Raw genomic sequence first — 21854 nt, forward strand, 5'->3', positions numbered from 1 at the left:
TTGGTGTTTAACAAAGAAAGAAACTCATTAAGGTTTGAAACAAGTGAGTAAATAATGACTTTTCGTTTTTGGGTGAACTATCTTTTTAAATTGAACGAGGGTTTAATTCATTGTCAGTAATTACTTTTAATCTAAAATTACTTTAATTAAAACAATCCTGATCTGAAAATACTGTGTACTGGCAACACATGAAATAAATTACATTTTTAATGGATAAAGATATAAAAAGATGAAAAAAAAACTAACCTCGTCATGGTTGAAATAAAAAATATCTTATATTTTCAAACACTTTTGTAATGACATTTTTAAAGGGATATATTTTTTACCTAGTCTCTTTATTCTGTTAAACACAAAAGAAGATATTCTAAAGGATGTTGGAAACCTGTAACCATTTACATTCATAGTCAATGGTTACAGGTTTCTAACATTTATCAAACTATCTTCTTTGGTGTTCAACAAAAGAAAGAGACTCCAAGGTTTGAAATTTGTGAGTAAATAATGACTTTTATTTTTTGGGTGAACTATCCCTTTAAATTGAATGAGAGTTTAATTCATTACCAGAATTATTTTTAATCTAGAATTACTTTAATTTTAAAAAATACTGATCTGAAAATACTGTGTGGATTGGTACTTATGTAATAGGCTAAATTACATTTTTAGATGCATAGACATATAAAAGATAAACCCTTACATCGTCATAAAAATACGGTTGAAATAAATAAATATCCACATTTGTAAACACATAAATTAAATATAAAGTCTTAAATCTTACGCCTTAAGTTTTGGAATGGCAACACTGCCTGTAAAACCGAGTCAATCCCACATTTTAAAGCTGTTCCACATAAGGACGAACGCAGGTGCATCCCACAGCAATGGTTTTATACTCAAGTTTAAATGAATAGTTGGGCTTTTCTCCTCGAATTCTCCTCAGGACCATGATCTGCGTGTAAATGGGTTTGGACTCGTAATCCTGGACCTCAACGCCGTCTATCAGACATCCTGTCAGCGAACACTTCGCCTCCGCAATGCTGGTAGGATACAGGCTCTCGTTATGTGTAAACCTAAATGAAACCAAGTTAATACTAGTTAGCGGTTTTTCAGCAGCAGTCACATTTATTTCAGACAAACAACAAACAAAGATATTAAAATTACAGCTCGTTCAAATCATACAAGTCATAAACAATCCAAAATGGCCATTGTAACAGCACGAAAAATACGATTTGCTATATGGTATTTTTTCATGTAGGTAACGTTATAATCGTAATTTTTGGAAAGTTTATGATACAATAGTGTTACTATAGTAAAATATTTAAATTAATTTGTTTTGGTAATTCTACAAGCGTTGTAGCCTATATAAATGACTCACTAGTTATCCACAACTGTAGGGTGTACAATACCCTACACTACAGTTTACAGAAGTAGCCTACAAACCAAAGTGTAGGCTAGTATGTATTAGCTTATCAGTTTGCAATAGTTAATACTACAGTAGCCTATGGTGTAGCATCCATTTACAAATAATTGCACGTTTTGTGTATAATACACTACTATAGCGGGTTAAAAATACTAAAGATTTTCTCAGGGTGTGAATTACAGGAGAGTTTGATGCTTGACCCTCCTGAAGAACAACAAAGCAGAATGTATGAAGGACACAACCCTTTAATACTGAGAAATAGTTCACTGCATTTAAAATAATAATGTTAATAATTGATATAATTATATAAATATACAATTGACAGCCCCTATAACAGTTTGTTATATACCATTGTGAATACATAACCTTGCCAATTGCAAAAAAAAAAAAAAAAAAGATTTAGAGTCAAATTAGATAGTTTGACCTCTGAAATAGCTCATCAGAGGATGATGTTTGTCAGAATACACTGAATATCTATCAAAACATTGAACACTTAAATATGTTTTATTAATAAGTAAGATGTAATTTAAATCAAAACATAATTGACTGAAGCATGTATTACACAAACTATCATTACTGAAAAAGTTGACCCGTCAATGTATATTTCGTGCACTGGATTTACTGTAAATTACTATGGTATTTTTTAATTTGGGTAGTGATGACATTTCCTCAAAGGACCTTTAGGTGAACAGTTATGTTTTTTAGTACATTAATACATAATTGTTTTTCGTTTTTCTAACTTTAAAGAACACTCAAAAAAGCCAAAAACTTTTTGTGTGTATATATAAAGAATCTTTTGTGCAATAGAAGGTTATTTGGATGCTGAAGGTTAATGTAAAGGTGTAAAGAAGTGTAAATATCCATCTTTGCAAAATAAGCAAAATTTCTGAAATCTAAGATTCTTTATGGAACCACTGAATGCCAATATAGCAGTATTTACTAAGATGAGGTCTTACATGTAAGTCCATGGAGAGATGGAGTCATTGTTGATTGGATGGATGGGATTGGTTGAGGCTTTAAACTCAGTGTCCAAGACCAGCCGGTATGAATGATCTGCTTCTGGGTGGCTGTTTTTATTCTTCTGATCAGATCTTACAGAAGCCCCCTCAGCACCGAATGATATTAAAACAAGCCCCATCATGCAAGCCACCTGTGAAGAAAAAAATTACATTTTAGACTCGTTCAATCGTGCAATGAACTTTCTCAGTAACGTTCACTTCAGCTATACTCACCAAAAGAAAGCGGAGGTTTAACGCTGATGACATGGTTGCATTCATTTGACCTGTGCTTGTCAGATGTCTTCTGTCTGTCCCAGATATTGCTCTTCATTTGCAGTGGTAAGCGCAGTTTATATAGCGAGGCCTGTTCATGTATTCGCAAGAAGTGTAGGTGCGTTTCCTGTCATAATTTTTTTTACCCTTTGATGGTGTGTCATGTTGTCATTCAGTATGTCAGCACAATTCACTTACACTGTGTCACTACAATCCAATATCACAATGCTAGAAAGCAAAAACTGAAAGTTTTGGGGGGAACTGTCTCTTTAATCTTGAAGTAATTCTTCATATGAAATCACCTTCTCAATGTAAAATGAAATAAGCTGAATAAAAAGATATGAAAACAAAGCGGCTGAAACACCACAATGAATGCAGCCCCTAATAAGATGCTTCACCATTTACACACTTAATGGCATGCATATTTATACACATAATTACATAGTACATTTAAATTTACATGATTTATGAACACAAGCAACTTAACTATGGGTTTTAACAGTCATTGAGTTGGCTATACTGCACAATAACCATGATTTTGCCAGACTAAAACCAATTAGTTAGTTAAAAAAGTTAGTAAACCCATTTCCATAAGCTGACTTTACTTTAAATGGATTAAACCCGCTGCTTTAAAAGTGACAAGTTGACTTTAATAAAACCCATTGCCTTAAAAGCAACAAATTTATTTTTAGGAAAAAAAAAAGAAAAAAGTGAATAATTTCACTGCCTTAAAAACAACAATTTGTTTTTAGTTTAAAAAAAGGCAAGTAAAGCCATTGCCTTAAAAGCAACTAGTAAAATTTACATTGATAAAACATATTACCTTTAAAGCAACTAGTTGAGTTTACTTAAAAGTAAAACCCACCAACGCAAAAGTCACAAGTTGTTTTAAGTTTAAAAAAGCAAGTAAACTCATTACCGTAAAAAGCGACAAGTTGTCTTTGCTTTTTAAAAAAGCAAATAAACCCATTAACTAAAAAAAGAAACAAGTTGTGTACAAGGGTCTGGTCCATACACAGCTTTTAATGGAGAATGTTCAGACTTATACAGACAAGATTCAAAACACGCATGCAGATAAACCAAAGGGTTATAGGTAAACAGGTGAAAGGTTGTAGCAAACGACAAAACAACTATGAAAAACAAAAAAGAAACTCTTTAAAATGCTCACTTCAGGGAAACAAGACTCAGCCCTAGATGAATGTGTGTGTGATGTATATATGAATACAGTCCTAGTGATAAGTAATGACGAGCTACGTCTGTGTGTGTGTAATTAGAAGGTGAGCTGAAACTGGTGTGTAAGTGCAGTGCACAATGGGACATGTAGTTTGGTTGAATGACAGTGAGTGTTCTCCAGCGATCCGCAAGGGCTACATCATAAATGTCTTTGTCTTAAAAGCAACTTTATTTTAAAAAGTAAACTTACTGCTTAAAAAACGACTAGTTGAATTTACTTTTAAAAAAGCAAGTAAACTAATTGTCTTAAAAGCAACAACTTGGCTTTACTTATAAAAATCGAGTAAACCCAATGATCCAATAGCAAAAAATTTAATTAACTCTTTAGAAATTGAGTAAACCCATTCATTCATTGGTGAACCGCGCTTTTATTTCTAAAGCCAATCGCAGGCGTTTCTGTTGACCAGGTGAAGACAATAACCAATCATAGGGGTGTAAGACCTCGTTTGACAGCGCTCAAAAAGCGTGATAATATTTACTTTAGTTTATTTGCTATAAATGCTCATGTTGTCTTCTGTGCATGTATTGTAGTTTTGTTTGATACATACAAAAAGAGTGTTTTCTTTGAGCAGGTCAAATTAAAGGTACAGTTCATATTTCTTAATGCCTGTATTAAAGGACAAAATTGTAATACAAATAGTATATAAATATTAATATATTTATAGATTTTAATAAAAAAAATTCTTGTGTTGTGAAGAAAAAATCAAATAATGTCTGAAAAGCATCGTCAATTCACCATGATGCTCCGAGATATCGAATTGAACCCAATCGATGGCATGATAATCGTAACCGAACTGAACCGTGAGACCAGTGTAGGTTCACACCCCTAGACAGCAGTAATACTCACTTTTAAAAGTGTTAACAAGAGTCATTGCTTTTTTACTGTGTACCTTAACTTTTTACTATTACCAGAAATATACTGTTACCACAAATTAAAATAGATTTTTTCAGTGGTTCTTTGGGTTTGTAGAGGTGCTACGTAACCACTACAAAATGAAGAAATAAAAAAAAAACCTTTTTGCAACAAGTTGACTTCAATTTAAAAAAAACTGACTAAACCCAATGCTTTAAAAGTGACAAGTTGAATTTACTTCAATGCGAGTAAACCTATTAACTCAAAACCCACGAGTTGTTTTTAGTTTTAAAAAAGTGAGTTAACCCTTTACTTAAAAAGTGACAAGTTGTAACTTTCCTGATGAAAAGTGAAGTTAAACTTGATGTTGTTTAATAGAAGCTCAAATGTGCCTGAAGGGATGTCTGTTGCTAAATCTGCACATCAAGGTTTCAAGTGCAATGAAAAAATGTGACAAATAAATTTAATTGAAATGTTAGGAGTAAGAATACTCTTGTTTTTGTCAGAAATGCTAAATTAAATGACATATAATCAGTTTAAACTGCTCCAAAATATTTATATAATAATACCTAAACCGAATTCTAAACCTAACTTTGATTTTCAAACCTAACCAGAACCATATAGACTCATAAAATACCTTTTTAATGGCGTTCATTTAATTAAAACAAATCAATCTAAATAAAATACTACTGAATCAAATTTTTTATTTACAAATGAAAACATAAATCATAAAATACAAATTGTGTTTACATTTAAGAATTAAGCCACAAACTGAACTAGACGTTCAATGATGGAGTTGGGGAAAAAAACTATATTTTGCTGTAAAATGCACCCCAATAGTTAAAAGAAATAATAATAATAAATAAAACTCATACAGTGCACTAAAAAAACATACAGTGCATGTTTCACAATCAAAATTAGTACTATTCTCTTTTTTATATAAAATATTAAGTAAAATATCCTAATATATTTCAAAAATTTTTCATTTGTTTTGATATTTTGTTGGACAACATCAATTTATTTGTGCTTGAGATGTCTAAAAGCATTTTGTGGTCGCATATTATTGTTTAGTGCAACTTAGCAACCATAATAGACTGACATAACCTACTTTCTGACAGACATGGCACATTCACTCAAATCAGAAGGTATATATTAGTATGAGTCTGATTCTGTCCACTATACTTCAGCTCCCACGCTGCTTTACTAATGCCGGTGACCTCGATTGGCAGCGTTTGCAAAACGTCACATCTACACAAAGATTTCCGGACAAGTCTCATGCATATTGTATTGCATCTCTCCGATACACAGTTTTCCACCTTTGCTGGTTTACAAATACGTCATCTGTGGTTCACTTGTGGTCTCACCATCTGAAATTTCTAAGGATTGGTGCATGGGGGAAAGACAGGACCGCATATCATGTGACTCAAATCTGGGGGATTCAAATGCAGTTGACAGTAACACACACATTGTAATCCCCCGAAATCACAAAATTATGACAACCGGCATTGTTTGTAATTTTTAAACCAGTCAATTTTGTGTTTAAACGATGTTCAAGAGACATTCAAACATAGGCACCTGGGCTAAAAGAAAGCTAAATTTGGGCTAATGGATTAGACAGACTTGTGTAGTAAGATTCAGTCCTATGAATATAGTCTACACTGTTAATGATTTTTGTAAATGATACAGTATTTAACTGTAATATGAAGTGTATTTTACTGTAGGACAGTTTGGCAGCATGTTACTGAACGTTAAAGATGTATTTTGAAAATTACTGTATTTTTAACAGTAAAGATACAATACTTCAAATATTTATACAAGGTAAATACTGCTATAAATGTAATTTTTGCTGTAACGGATTTACAGTAAATTAATGGTGAACTTAACTGTAATATGAATTGTATTTTAATGTAGAACAATGTTACCGTATTTTAAAATTGAAATGTGAAAATTACAGTATTTTACTGTAAAGATTTACAGTACTTTAAATACATTTACAAGGTAGATGCAGCTATAAATGTAAATACAGTAATTTTGCTGTAACTGATTTACAGTAAGTTACTGGTTTACTGTAGGATGGTTATGCAGTCTGTTACTGTATTTTAAAGTTGCATTGTGAAAATCACTGCATTTTTACAGAAAAGATTTACAATACTTTAAATACGTTTGCAAGATAAATGCTACTGTAAATTATTTACGTTAAGTTACCAGTGAACTGTAATATGAAGTGTATTTTACTGTAAGACAGTTATGCAGCATGTTATTGTATTTTAAAGTTTTATTGTGAAAATACTGTATTTTTACAGTAAATATATACAATACTTATGCAAGATAAATGCTGCTGTAAATGTAAATACAGTATTTTTGATTTACAGTAAGTTACTGGTTTACTGAACTGTAATATGAGCTCTATTTTACTGTTGGACATTTATGCATTATGTTACTGTATTTTAAAGTTGCATTGTGAAAATAACTGTATTTTTACAGTAAAGATTTACAATACTTTAAATATGTTCACAAAGTAAAAGCTGCTGTAAATTATTTACGTTAAGTTACCAGTGAACGGAACTGTAATATGAAGTGTATTTTACTGTAAGACAGTTATGCAGTATGTTATTGTATTTTAAAGTTTTATTGTGAAAATACTGTATTTTTACAGTAAATATATACAATACTTATGCAAGATAAATGCTGCTGTAAATGTAAATACAGTATTTTTGATTTACAGTAAGTTACTGGTTTACTGAACTGTAATATGAGCTGTATTTTACTGTTGGACATTTATGCATTATGTTACTGTATTTTAAAGTTGCATTGTGAAAATAACTGTATTTTTACAGTAAAGATTTACAATACTTTAAATATGTTCACAAAGTAAAAGCTGCTGTAAATTATTTACGTTAAGTTACCAGTGAACGGAACTGTAATATGAAGTGTATTTTATTGTAAGACAGTTATGCAGTATGTTATTGTATTTAGTTTAATACGTTTTATTGTAAAAAATACAAAACTTATACAAGGTAAATGCTGCTGTAAATGTAAATAGATTTTTTTGCTATAAATGATTTACAGTAAGTTACTGGCGAACTGAACTGTAATATGAACTGTATTTTACTGTAGGACAGTTATGCAGTATGTTACTGTATTTTAAAGTTTCTTTTACAGGAAAAATATACAATACTTTAAATTCCTATACAAGGTAAATGCTGCTGTAAATGTAAATACAGTATTGTTGCTGTAAATGATTCACAGTACGTTACTGTAGATTCTACGGGAAATTGTTAACATTGTATTTTTGGTTCATTGTCTCTATTACATTTTCACTGCCTGCTAAAATTTAGCCTTGATTTAGCCAATATTCCGACATCCTTTAAACATAACAAAATGCTTAGTTTGAAGATGCTTAATGCTATATATCACCCAAAATTAACATTTTGTCATTATTTACTTACCTTCATCTTGTTCTAACATTGTATTCTTTCATGTAACTCAACATTTTATTGAACAAGCAACATCCAGTTATATTTAATTCAAGCTCATTTGTTGGGCGCATTGTACAATAATATTGTTTTAAAGCAGCTTTACAATAGGTGCAAATTATTTCATTACAATCATATTTAGTTTAAGCTACAATCAAATACAAGTTATTATATATAAACATTAACCTTTAACAATGAATCCTAAGTTACTTTTATTGTGGACAAAAATGTCAATTAAACAGACAAAATATCTTCTTCTGTGTTCCACGGATGAAATAAAGGTCATACAACATGAGGGTGAGTAAATGACGTGAGAATTTTTGGGTCATACCTTCATAAAATCACTATTTTCAGGTGATCAAATGGTGAAAGTTGCTCATAAGCTGCTGGAAATTTGACGCAAGCCTCTGACCTACTTCTTGGAGTCTCAAACAGTCCAGGAATCTTAGATCTCCTGCTTTGATTCGCATGAAAAGGATTTGAGTTGCTCAGCATGCAGAAACAGGGGGCTTTTGTTGTGACCCACAAAATGACCACAAGCTTGAAGAATAACCTCAGTTTCCGCTCAAGGTTTCCAAAAGTTTCATCATTTGTGAGATTATTATTGTAAAATGCAGATTATCAGGATTAGGATAGATGTTTCATTAGAATTAATTAGTAACTGATTGTGTCTGTTGTTAAATTATAATGTGTATTTTTAGAGTTTCAATCACTTTTTGGCTCACTTAGTTTGCCATTTAAATTTGTCATGTAATTACAGAAATGTTCTACAAGGTACCAGATTCACATCAATAATTAGGAGGTAAACGGGTTTTCATTTTGATCAGTTTGAAATATCCGATTTATCTTTTTATACTCTGCTTCAGAATATATGCTAGTTATGAAATATACTTTAAAAAACTGCCTTTTTTCCAAGTCCAAATCAAATAGGACTAGTGATCTCAAAATTTGGAAAATGTTGATCTCCACTGCAAAAAGGATTTAAACTGTAGTTTTCTTTCATTCCTTTCTTTCGATTTGTTTCTTTGTGGTGGAATTACACAATCAATCCAGAAACTGATACTGATACTGACAGTTTCTTTCATCTTTAATTCTATAGTGTTTTTACAATGTAGACTGTCAAAGCAGCTTAACATAGAAGTTCTAGTAAATTGAAACTGTGTCAGTCCAGTTTTCAGAGTTGAAGTTCAGTTTACTTCAGTTCCGTGTGGTTTAATTTGTACTGCTGAAAGTCCAAACACTGAAGAGCAAATCCAACAATGTGCAGCTCCACAAGTCCCAAACAAAGCAAGCCAGTTTACAGCATTTCAACATACCTGTTATGAATATTTAGTCTTTTATTAGTGTTTATGTTAAGAAAGTATATTTTTTTAGAAGTTATAAAAGAAGCCATTAATACAAATATTTTAAACAACTTTCAATATTTTAATTTTATTAAATTTAACCTTCCATTATAGGACAGTCTTTGATAAAACCTGGGGTTATTACAAGATGTTTGAACTTAGGACTAATAATAATAATATAATATATTTAGCTTTACTCTGATCTAAATACTTTAGTAAGATAGGACAACAGTTAGAGATGCAACTATTTTAAAATCTGTAGTCTGAGGGTTCAAAAAATCTAAATATTGAGAAAATAATGTTTAAGTTGTGCAAATTAAGTGCTTAGCAATGCACATAACTAATAAAATAAAAGTTTGTACATATTTACAGTATTAAATTAAAGAAATATCTTAATGGAACATGATCTTAATATTCGAATGATTTTTGGCATGAATAATTTTAACCCGTACAATGGATTTTTGGATATTGTCAAATGTATTTTCATGCAACATAAGATTTTGTGGTTGAGGGTTGCGTATACGGTTCCTGACCGAACCTGATGAATGGTTAACAGTGATGATTATCAAAGCAGTTTTCTTCTAATGCTGCCTGATTAATTTTAAACCATTCAGAAAGTGGAATTGAGATAATATATATTTAATTGTGGTCAAATTACAAAAACCTGAGCCAACTGATAATGTCATCTATGCAATATTTTCCTTTCATCACAAGCACATTGGCAAAATTAGGTCAGTGATTTGCTGAGTGTCTTCCGCTCGCTGTAAACCGTATGTCATCAGTCAATCTGAAAGCATGCAAAAAAACCTACACAGAAGTGGATTCCCGCATTGGGAGCCGCCACATCAAACAAGGGCATAACGGTGACATAACTGTGGGTTCAGCCACAGGATACCCATGATAAAACTGTCCATTAATGAACGTCACATATATACTCCTCACAACTAATTGCCAAATTAGGAAAAAACTATAGAATTTAAGCATTGAAAATTTTTTATTCATTGATAAGGCAGTCTACAGTGAAATAGTTTAATCAGCAGAAGCCTGCTTCAACACTTTCATAGAGTTTGTAGACCGCTTGGCTTACAATTTCAAAACAACAACAACTAGAAAAGGAAAGTTCATAGACAAAATTTATGGTTGCTTGAGAAAGCCAAGTCTGAAAGTTTGAAGTAGTTTTAAAGTTTAAATAATTGAAGTCGTTTTTAAGAAGTTTGAAGCAGTTGCATATATAGATACATATACATTAGCATGTTTCTTCTATGGATGGCATGTTTCTTGCTAGGCGGTGGATCGGGTGTTCTAAGTCAGCGGTTTCCAACAAGGGTGTCCCGGTCCACAAGGGGGCCTCAGCAAGCTTTGTGGGGGGTCGCGTCATATTTTTATATTTTTTAGCAGTGCACAATTAGGAGAACAGTCATGTTGCCTTTATAAACCGAAAATCATTTTATGCAAATGAAAATGGACAAATATGTCATTCGCAATCAGCAGCTAATAGCAATGACCCAAGCCTAATTTACCCAGGTGCGGAAGCTCCAAACATTTCAGGTTGCAGCGCTGGCAATACTGGAAATCAAAATGCAGGAAATATCGAGATAGTTACCTGAACTATGGCTTTATTTCTTTTTCTCGAAGCAGTCCCTGATCCAGTCACAGCGTATTATCTGTGCAAAGGTTCTTGCTAATGAATGCATGAAGCTGTCCAAATTAATAAGACATTTACAGACGACTCATCCCTAATACCGCAACAAGCCCAGAGGCAAAAGAATTGACGCACAGCCAAAATGAGATGAGAGACTTCGCAGTTACTGACAAGAAACTTTACAAATATCCTACACAGTTGCTGAAAAAATTGCCAAAGCAAAGAAAGGGCATGCGCAACTGAGATTGTCTAGGAATTATATTCAGAGGCTAAATCAAAACAACTGGCCAAGATATCATTATCAAATAATACGGTCAAACGACGCATTGCAACAATGTCAGAAGACGTGAGGGAGATTTGCGCTTCAAATAGACGAGTCTGCCAAAGTGTCAAAAATGGCACAACTGAAAAGATTGGTAGTCTGAGTTAAATGAGCCCAAACTTAAGTCTTTAGCTGCATCTCAAATGGCACTCTATGCACTTTGTACAGTGTCTTTACACTTAACAGTATAGTATATGCATGTAGTGTCGTCCCAAATGGAACACCCTTTTAAACCCTTTCCCTGATAATGTTTGACGGTTGCCAAAATAGTGAAATATATTACCAAACTACCAAATAATACCTGCAGCTACGTGAGCAGAGCAGCAGCCGTTGGGTGTGTGAAGTATCCATCATTCCACACTTAGTTTTACCAGTTGAATCAATGCATCATCCGGGTAATTAAAGTGCACTTATGATTTATTGTATTCAAGTCAGGTGATTGGTTGGGCCATTCTACAGTTTGATTTTCTTTCTCTAAAAGCATTTGAGAGTTCCCTTGGCTGTGTTTTGGATCATTGTCTTGCTGAAATGTCCACCCTGCTTTCATCTTCATCATCCTGCTAATGTTGTTGGACTCGAGTAGCTAATATTAATTTACAATGAGAATGGGCTGAGGGTTGCTGTAGAATTACTGAGAGATTTCAGCTGATGTCTGTGCCTTCACTGTCCTTCTACACAACCCTTTCTTCATGTGTTTAATACTTTTCTCTGTGTCTTTTTATTTTATTACATATAACTTCATTTGTAAACAAATTATATTTGTTTTCTTTGCATATATGGATTTCACTTCAAGTCAACAGCACCTTTAGAAATAGGTTTTCTGAGAAATATGGTGACTTGTTCAATACGTAGGTAAAAAACATGAAACTTAAACATTTAAAAAGTGTACCCTAATGGTACTAATGTACACCTGTACGGAAAGTAAAAGGTACCACAACAGTGAAAAGATACCACCTTTATTTCTGGGTGTGTGTATATAATGAAATTAAGTTTGTATTGAAGCAACAGACATCCGTAAACTGCTAAAATTAATATTGAAGTCACAATAATGCATTGTGGCATATTACTCAGCTCTTACTGTGATTTTTCTGCAGTGAAAGATCGCCAAGTGAAGTTTATTTATAAACTAATTTCAAGAGGAGTTCGTGCTTATGATTGATAGCACCTGGTCCACATTAGCTAACACTGATTTACCAATCAGACGACTCCTTGACTACTATAAATAACCAGAGTATCTTACTTCAGCCATCTTCGTCTTGAAGAATCCCCCCTTCCACCCCTACTCCTCCCATTTCCTTGTCAGGGCAGCACAGAGGCCTAGTGGTTAGCACCACGGCCGCACAGCAAGAATGTCACCGGCTCGGACACTACCTGGCCTGGTCGGCATTTCTGTGCGGAGTTTGCATGTTCTCCTCGCGTTTGCGTGGGTTTTCACCAGGCTCTCCGGTTTCCTCCCACAGACCAAAAACATGTAACATAAGCAAATTGACAAATCTAAATTGACAGCATAGACACTTCACAGCATCAATCTACTTCCAACATTATCAAGCTGGGGAGTTCTCGAGACCTACCTGAACTCGGACTCCCCTCTCGCCCTGCAACGGGAGGGAGCCCCGGGCTCGAAGATCTCAAGAGTTCAGGGCTCTCTCCCGGGACAGCATGCCAAACTAGCTTCATAATCAATCATCAGCTAAGGGCGAACTCTTGAATATGCTTTATAAAACTCTGTTCATGCAGAGAGTGACAATAATTGCTGTTTGTGTTTTCATATACACTGTAAAAATACAGCATTTCACATAATTCATTCATGTTGTCCCAACACAAATCAATTAAGTCAATTATTTTTGACAAATCTAGGTGGATTGAACATAAAGCGATTAAGTTGTCTCAAAAAAATCTCACAAACTGTGTTTCAGCTTATTCTAAATAAGTAGTCTGAACAATATTTTTTTGAGTGTACCCAAAAATGATTTGCTGCTTGGTCAAAGTACGTATTTCAATTGAATTGAAACAACACAATTCTTCAGTTGTTTTGGAGGACAATTTAATTGTTCCATGTTTAATCCACTTAAATTTATAAAAACGATAAAGTTAACTTAATTAATTTGTGTTGGGACAACAAGATGGAATTGTATGAAACCCAGCTTTTTTTACAGTGTAGGTTTTCATATAAAATACCTGTTTTTCTGTCCCTTTTGTCGAGTATAAATTTAATTTAGCCTACATGTCATCTACAACTCTTTAAATTGTTAAATTATTTTGATAAATGCAGTATGATTATTTTGCAAGTTTGCATTTCAGCGTACATCACATTATGTGTGAGCATCAGATGACATGAGCTGCAGAGCTCATTAATAATCATGACCATTCCAAATATGGTCAAGATTGAACCTTTCATTCTAGAGGTATTTCCTCTGTTTATAAATGAGTATATAAAACCATTTCTGACAAATTTTAGCTAACTTACCTAAGCCACATGCCTACTATGTGGATATCAGAGAACAATTTACCATGTTTAATCAGTGCACTCTTTTGCAACTTAAAATAAAATAAATATTTTAGACTATTGGCCAAAAAAGGAGCTGTCTTTAAATGTGGACAGTTATGTGGGTCGTGGAAATAGGCCGGTTTGCACTGCAGCGTTCTTACGCTTTTGTTCTCACCGCATATACAGTCCATATCAGTGAAAGCAATCTATGAAGAGCAGTTCTCAGTTTGACGCTGGGATTCGCTCCCGTGCATACAAGCCACAGCATACGAATAAGCATAAAGCAAACATTTTGCCCTAAAGGCTTGAGAGCAACGGAATTTCCCAAAACACTGTTGAGGTGGCAAATGGTGGTCGAAAACTTTCAGAACTGAAATTTGGCATGTACAGTATTCACAAAGAATGCTTCGCTTGAATAACTTTTTGCCTATTCATTCATTTTGTTTCGTTTAGGTTACTGCATATAACATCGTTTGTATTAACTGTATAGGTGGCACAATTATTCATGCATACAGTTTTGACTTTGCTCTTGACTTTGTTGATCTGTATCAAATGAAAGCTGTACAACAGCGGGTAAAGGTAATATATACGTTAATTCAGCATTTACAGTCTATAATCTGTTTTTAGCCACATATGAAAGATTTCATATTAGAGAGAAAAATCAGCATCACCAGTGTGGATAACACAGAATATTAGATATATTAATACAGTTTCCTGGTCTATGCTTGTAAGTGCCTGTCTGTTTGGTGAAAGTATACAGCAGAGATACTCTTCAGTAAAACTGAAAAAAAAAACCTGACAGGGTCTTTCTGATAAAGATGGCTCACAAAGGTTAACTTGCTTTCTAAGAAGTCCACTTTCTGTGGTACAGTACAGTAGGTCAAAGGCAACAATTCAAACCTGAATACAGCCATCCAAAATGTAATACGTAAAGGTCTTTTAAAAAACTTTCTTAAGGCTTTAAAAACTACAAAAAAGCAAAATACATAGATACAAATAGAGAAGTACAAGAATGAATTTCTGTCTGGTAGAAGTTTACTGACATGAACAGGACTTCCCATAAATATATATCAATGACAGGAATTTCCATCTTGATGTCTGCCTCAAATTAAATTCTAAAACATGATTATTTACACAGAATGGATATTAAATGCCAATGATTGTTTTACTTTTTTCAAATAACATTTGTGGATATTAAATGTAAAAAATAAAAAAAAAGTGAAATAATGGAAAATTGTTTATTCAGCAAATAATGTTTATTTAACAAATATTTCATGTGAGCATATTAAATTTTACTGTTTTAAAGTTGAATTGCTGTGTTGTTTCAACACAAATCTGGGTAAAATTCAAACAACTCAACCTTTGTTATGTAAACGCTGAATCTGGGTTGGGTTTTTTCCATATTTCACCTACATTTGCACTGAAATCATCAATTAAAGCTTGGTGGTTTGAAAAGTAAAAATGACAATGAATTACTGTAGTTGCACTAATCCTTCAATAGATTTATCAAAAGTCATTAAATGATGCTAGTTTTAAATATGTCATTATCTTTGGGCATAATGTACATTTTGGTATAATAATGCTGCCACACTTAATATTATTTTAGTATTTGTCTTCTGTAAGTCAATAAAGTCTTGGTAACAATACAAAACCATTTCCTTAAGCATAGCATGCACTCGAAAAATGCTGGGTTATTTCATCCCAATTTTGAGTGTAAACGGCACTTGCCTAACTACTGGGTATTTTTTTTATTAAATTATTTTGACTTCATTTACCCCAATGTTTAGTTGAGTCCACATTTTACACAATTTGGGTTAAAGAAATTTATCTGGTGTTAAGACCCTGTCTATAAAAAGCCTTAACAATTAGCATTAAGTTAGTCAATTGGTAATCATCACTCATACTTTTCCCATTTAAATTAGGCTAGTCTACTGTTTATGTAACTGACATGAAAACGTTTTGGCCAGTCTTAAAAAAGACTTAACCTAATTAATCTTAAGCATTTAATGCGACCAGTTGGTTTTCATAACACTATACCACACATTATATGAACATCATGATGAATTTCTGAATTCCTCATACTTTTACACTGTAAAAAACGCTATAGGTTTTACATCATTCATTTTGTCCCAACACAAATCGATTAGGTTAACTTGACAGATTTAAGTTGATTAATCTTAAAACAATTAGGTAACACTTTATTTTGATGGTTTATTTGAGTATTAGTAGACTGTCTGCTTAATATCTGTTGATTCTGCTCCTTCAACAGATAATTAACTGACTAGAAGAAACTTTTCAAGTACATGTCAACTTACACTAACCCTAACTCCAACCTAACAGTCTGTTTATAATCTAATGATGATTAGTTGACATGTAGATGCAATGTAACATTGGACCATCAAAATAAAGTGTGAGCAACAATCAAGTTCATTCATTCATTTTCTTTTCAGCTTAGTCCCTTTATTAATCTGGGGTCGCCACAGTGGAATGAACCGCCAACTTATCCAGCACGTTTTTACACTGTGGATGCCCTTCCAGCTGCAACCCATCTCTGGGAAACATCCACACACACACTCACTCACACTCATACACTACGGACAATTTAGCCTACCCAATTCACCTGTACCGCATGTCTTTGGACTTGTGGGGGAAACTGGAGCACCCGGAGGAGAACATGAAAACTCCTCACAGAGATGCCAACTGACCCAGCCGAGGCTCGAACCAGTGACCTTCTTGCTGTGAGGCAACAGCACTACCTACTGCGCCACTGCATCGCCCATATCAACACCATGATGAATGAAAATAGCGTGATAGATAAAAAAAATTACATTCTTCATTCAAGATAATCTTGTAAGATTAATAATCTGCAAGCATTCTAAAAAACCCCTTGACTTCTGCACCATTCATTTAATAATAGTTTCTAAATGATTTTCCATGATGTTCAATCTAATCAGTCACGACACATGCAAACAGTTTTCCGAAAGGTGATAAAAAAGATTGCACAAAACCCAAAATCTTAACTTACCCCAAAAGCCTGATTTATGAATGATTCATCAATTTTTTTCCAACAGAAATTTGATAGAATTCTGCAACCGTTGCCAGCATAGAGTGATCTTTAATCCGTAGGTCAAATTACTGGCAATGAGTGGCAACATTTAAAAACAGCAAACACCTATCAACTGATCTGATGAGAAATCCAGGTCAGAGGTAGGCCTCATTATCTATGCTATCGCGATCAAGCTTGGCATAAATAGATGGGGTACATGAGAATCATTTTCACAGTTGAAGAGACAATAAGAAGACGACTTTAAGATGTTTCTGAACTTCTTTAGCGCTAAATACTTGGTGAGATGACCGTTCATTTGTAGATATTTTGTTGTAGCATAATACTGTTAGCTAGCATTATGCTAACACCATTGCATCACTAAAGAGTTTGTTTTCAGGCATACATGTACTGCTTTGTAGCAAAATAGAGGCCTCAACTTGATTTCTTCTTCTAAAATTTGTCTTTAATGGTGAATTTAATGTTAACAGATAACAATCTTTCTCTTAGGTTTTGCTTGGCTGTGCACTGGCAAGGCTCACAATTGCACAGCAAGAGCAGAACCGGTTGTGTGATACTGCTTTGACCATTTCTAATGACTTCAATGGCTCTCAATCTGAGGACGGAAAGGGAAACGGCAGCATTCACAACCGCTCGCTGTCTGCGTGGAACTGGATGTGAGTTGAAGAGCTCTAAAATGAGTTTAATTCATGGCATACACAAAGTTTGATGAGGTAATATACAGCTGAAGTCAAAATTATTAGGCCTGTTTTGGAGCAAAAATGTTGGTCACACTTTATTTTGATGGTCCGTTTGTTGAACTTAAGTTACTTTGCATCTACATGCCAACTAATTCTCAATATATTATAAGTAGACTGTTAGGTTGGAGTTAGGGTTAGTGTAAGTAGACATACGCTTGCAAAGTTTATAGTCAGTTAAATGTCTGTTGAAGGAGCATATCAACAGATATTAATCAGACAGCCTACTAATACTCAAATGAACCATCAAAATAAAAGCTGTGTCTCATTTCAGAGGCTGCATCCTTCAAAGGAGGCAGACTATAAAGGTGAGTTGAACCGAGCATTTTGAAATAAGACACTCTAGCCTACAGAGGACAGATCTTTGACCCAAGTCCTTGACCCATAACAATGTACAGTACCTATAACTGTCAGTATGTTTGTGGGCTATTTATACAGTTTCTATTCTAATTTGAAGTTAAGTAGAAGAAATAAATAAATCGAAATGCAAAGCAAAACATAAGTGAACAAGAAGTGAACAAATAGATTTCCCTACCAGCAAATGACTAACTTAAATCTCCAAAAGACAGATGAAAACATCGGTGAATTGTAGCTCTGACATAGACACGAGGCTTATAAATTACTGAAAAACAGTTGAGGATAAAGTACATTGATCGCAAGTGTTCAGATTTTGATCACATCTCTGTTTTGTTCTGTTGATATGTAATTTCAAATATTCGTAGCTTGAAACAGATGGAAATATGACTGCTGTTAGTATGACTACTATGTTGAGGGCTTAAACGGAGCAGTGCTCATAATATTGAGCAAAAATTAAGAAAAAGACAGCAGTGAAACATAACCTGCTTTGTATTATTTGTAGAAAACTGAATGACTGTTTCAGGAATATCGAAACAAAACCAACTTAACTCTGCTCCTTCAGTGCCCCTCACACAGCTTGATCCACGCTGGCATTTCTCCTCTTGGGCTTTTGGTTTTTAAAAGGGAAAAAACTCCACCATCCTGTCCAAATTTACATGATACCGGGTATCAGATTTGCACAATCCATATGCACAAAGCTTTGGCCTGTTTCCCTCGCTCAAAGCCTTGACAGAGCATCTGCACATAGCTACGGTTGCTAAGCCACAATTGGTGGGTGGCGGTTTTTGGATGTGGCTTAGCGAAGGGTCAATTGGCTGTAGTGTATGTAAATGAGTCTATGTTTCCCAGTAATGGGTTGCAGCTGGAAGGGCTTCCGCTGCATAAAACATATGCTGGATAAGTTGGTCACCCAAAAGTAATAAAGGGACTAAGCTGAAAAGAAAATGAATGAATAATTGAGTTAGGTTAATTAGGCAAGTCTTTGGACAACAGTGGTTTGTTCTGTAGCCAATTGAAAAATAATTATTTCTTAAGAACCCAGCAGGCGCACAACATCATATGACATTGATCTTTACTTCTATTTTGGTTGCTTGCAATGTCAGGTGACTAAATTTAATGTAAATTTGCTTTCTAATACAGACGTCACTGATGACATAATCGACATCTCTGAATGTTATACGCTCAAAGTTCGTTCAATGCAGTGGCTTTTACAGAGTTAGCTAAGCAAAGCCTACAGCAAACAAAATTTGGGGACTAAAAAAAAAACCTCCAGGGTAACGAAATCATAAACCCTTCAGGTTACGCGCACACACCCGCACAGTGAAGTGGCACGGCCACAGAAGCTGTAATGTTTTAGCAGAGAAAGCTAAAGTGCTTACAATTTATTTTTTATAATGTTCCAGAGAATTATAAAAAAATATATATAGCTAGTATTTGACAAAGGACAGCTTGCAGAATCTCTCCCAGTTCAGTGCTGGATTCGGCTAAAATCTCCTCAGAGAAGGAGCAGGTCCAAACAGAATAACAAAAGCTGTGGATTTTGAACCACAACATGTAAGTATTTTTATTTGTTAAAATTAATCTATACATGCACAGTGTCTAGCATTAATGCTATGCTGTAGTGAGGACTAAAACAAGGATGTAAACAACGGGAAATGCTGTTAAGCACTGCTAACAACTTAGCCAAAAATTCATATTTATCAGTCAAACTGCTGTAAGCACCCACAATCTACACTAGCCCTGCAGTGTCTCTATGTAGCTGCTTTCCATGCGTTCTACATTTCAAATACCAAACCTGCAAAAGGTATGAACATTTCATATTATTTACACATGCTCATAACCTGAATATATATGAAAGACACTTCAGATTTTATTTTAGAGAGCAGGCGTGAGGTTCAGCTGTGTGCTCTTCATTTTCTGTCTGATTCACGCTCAAACTGATAAGGCTAGCGGTTACGATGACTTACAATATTAACACAACTGAGGCACAGCGCTAGTGCAAGAAGAGGCATGACGCTTCCTGCTGATATAGAGCCAATCCACAAGTCACAGCACATTATGTTAGCTGACCAATCAGAGCCTCTTGAGGGCGGGCTTTTCAGAGGTACTAGGAAGTATGACAGTTGTTTTCATGTTAGCTGAGTAGCTGTATATAATCTAAGTAAGTTGTATGAAACAATAACGTGATTTTTCAAAAATGAAGCATGAGAACATATTACTTTGCATATAACAACCAAGCTTTAAAAATACACTCTTTACCACCCCTTTAAGGCAGTGTGATGTCAATGTAAGTCAGCAGGTAAACCAGGTAATGTTTAGGTTTGTGGGGTTTGTTATATTGAAATAACCATCTTCCTTTTTTCTGCTTTCAGACCGAAGTTTTCACCCCATAGAATACCGCAGGTCATCTTTGAAGCCCAGTGCAGCTCTGAATATTGCATCTTGCCCACTGGTGTGGATGAGAGACTGAACTCTGTGCCCATTTATCAGGACATACTGGTGCTGAAACAGGAGATGGAGCGCAAGAAATGCTTCAGGGCCATGTTTGAGAAAGTAATAGTAGGCTGTACATGTGTACGGGCTAAAACCTACTGAAATGATTCAAATAATTATGCTTATTTATTTCAATCAAGCTGAGAATTTTAACATATTTTAAGTTATTTTGTAGATGTTTTGACTTTTTTCTGAATTATTAAATATTTTATATTTATTCATTTGGAAGACAGTTTATTCAAAAGCCTATTATGGTTTTTTTCATTTGTTCAGTAAACACTCCAATTTTTACCAATAAAGATTTGTCATTCGGCCTAAAATCTGCCCAATTGATGTCTTGAGATAGTAAAAACACTTTTTTTCTTAAAGATGTTTGCATTATTTATATGAATGTGTTTAGTTTTGCTGAAAAGTCAAGATAGAGTCAAATAAAAACCCCTGCTGAAGATCTTTGTTGTATTGAACTTTCTTTACATGCACTTAGTTACTATGTTTATTGTAATTTTAGGGTTTTAAAACTGCTGTATAAAACATAATACAAAAGAGCAAAAAAATATTGGCATCATAAAAGATTAGCCGTTATCTGCAAAAATAAATAAATAATTTAAAAAATAACCATCTAAGTACAAAATATAAATGTATGATTTAAAAAGGTACAAACTAGAAACAAGTCAGATTGTTTGCCAGAGCAATAAGATAATAGTAAAGACAAAAAAAATCTTAAAATGACTATTATAACACTTATTTCAAGCAGTGTATACTCTAATGATCTTAAAACTAGGTTTTTAGTGGCTTTTAAACAGTTTGTTTTTCATGTTTTGTATGAAGAAATCTTAAAATTTGTTATTCCAGCTAATTTAGCAATTGTCATTTTATATTCTGTCTTAAAATGAGCCAAAGCATGTAAACTTAAAACAAGATTATTGTATGTGATTTAAATCGGGATCACTTGCAATCTGTCCACTATTTTTTATTCAAGTTAAGATCTGTATCACATAAATTTCACGTATGGCACCCATCAGACATGACTGAACTGGAAAACTTTTGCTAGGAAGAATAGTCCACAATGCCTTCAGCAAGGATTCAGGGTCTTTTCCTTAACTATAAGACGCATCTACAGGCTGTTATTTCAGCAAAAGGTGGCTTTACAAAAGATTGAGGATA

The 21854-nt window shown here is 33.9% G+C and overlaps 2 protein-coding genes across 5 annotated transcripts; one reads left to right on the plus strand and one right to left on the minus strand.

The window, feature by feature from the left end:
• The first annotated feature begins 770 nt into the window (after positions 1-770).
• il17a/f2 (interleukin 17a/f2) lies at positions 771-21136 on the plus strand. 4 transcript variants are annotated; one of them, XM_087289135.1, is made up of 4 exons: positions 908-1031; positions 17593-17759; positions 18115-18148; positions 20570-21136. In XM_087289135.1, the coding sequence occupies exons 1-4, from the start codon at positions 1026-1028 to the stop codon at positions 20588-20590; spliced, it is 228 nt and encodes a 75-aa protein (XP_087145261.1). In that variant the 5' UTR covers positions 908-1025; the 3' UTR covers positions 20591-21136.
• il17a/f1 (interleukin 17a/f1) lies at positions 827-2676 on the minus strand. The gene is given in 3 exon segments (NM_001020787.1): positions 827-1061; positions 2368-2561; positions 2644-2676. Coding segments are annotated over 3 exon segments (462 nt in total).
• Positions 21137-21854: the final 718 nt, after the last annotated feature.

The sequence above is a fragment of the Danio rerio genome, chromosome 17, assembly GCF_052040795.2.
Source record: "Danio rerio strain M-AB ecotype USA chromosome 17, GRCz13ab, whole genome shotgun sequence".
Classification (NCBI taxonomy): Eukaryota; Metazoa; Chordata; class Actinopteri; order Cypriniformes; family Danionidae; genus Danio; species Danio rerio.

Bases quoted from the DNA above. Each gene is read 5' to 3' on its own strand.
- il17a/f2 (XM_087289133.1), top strand. The intron at 17,760-20,569 runs GTGAGTTGAAGA...TTCTGCTTTCAG, and splicing joins CTGTCTGCGTGGAACTGGAT to ACCGAAGTTTTCACCCCATA.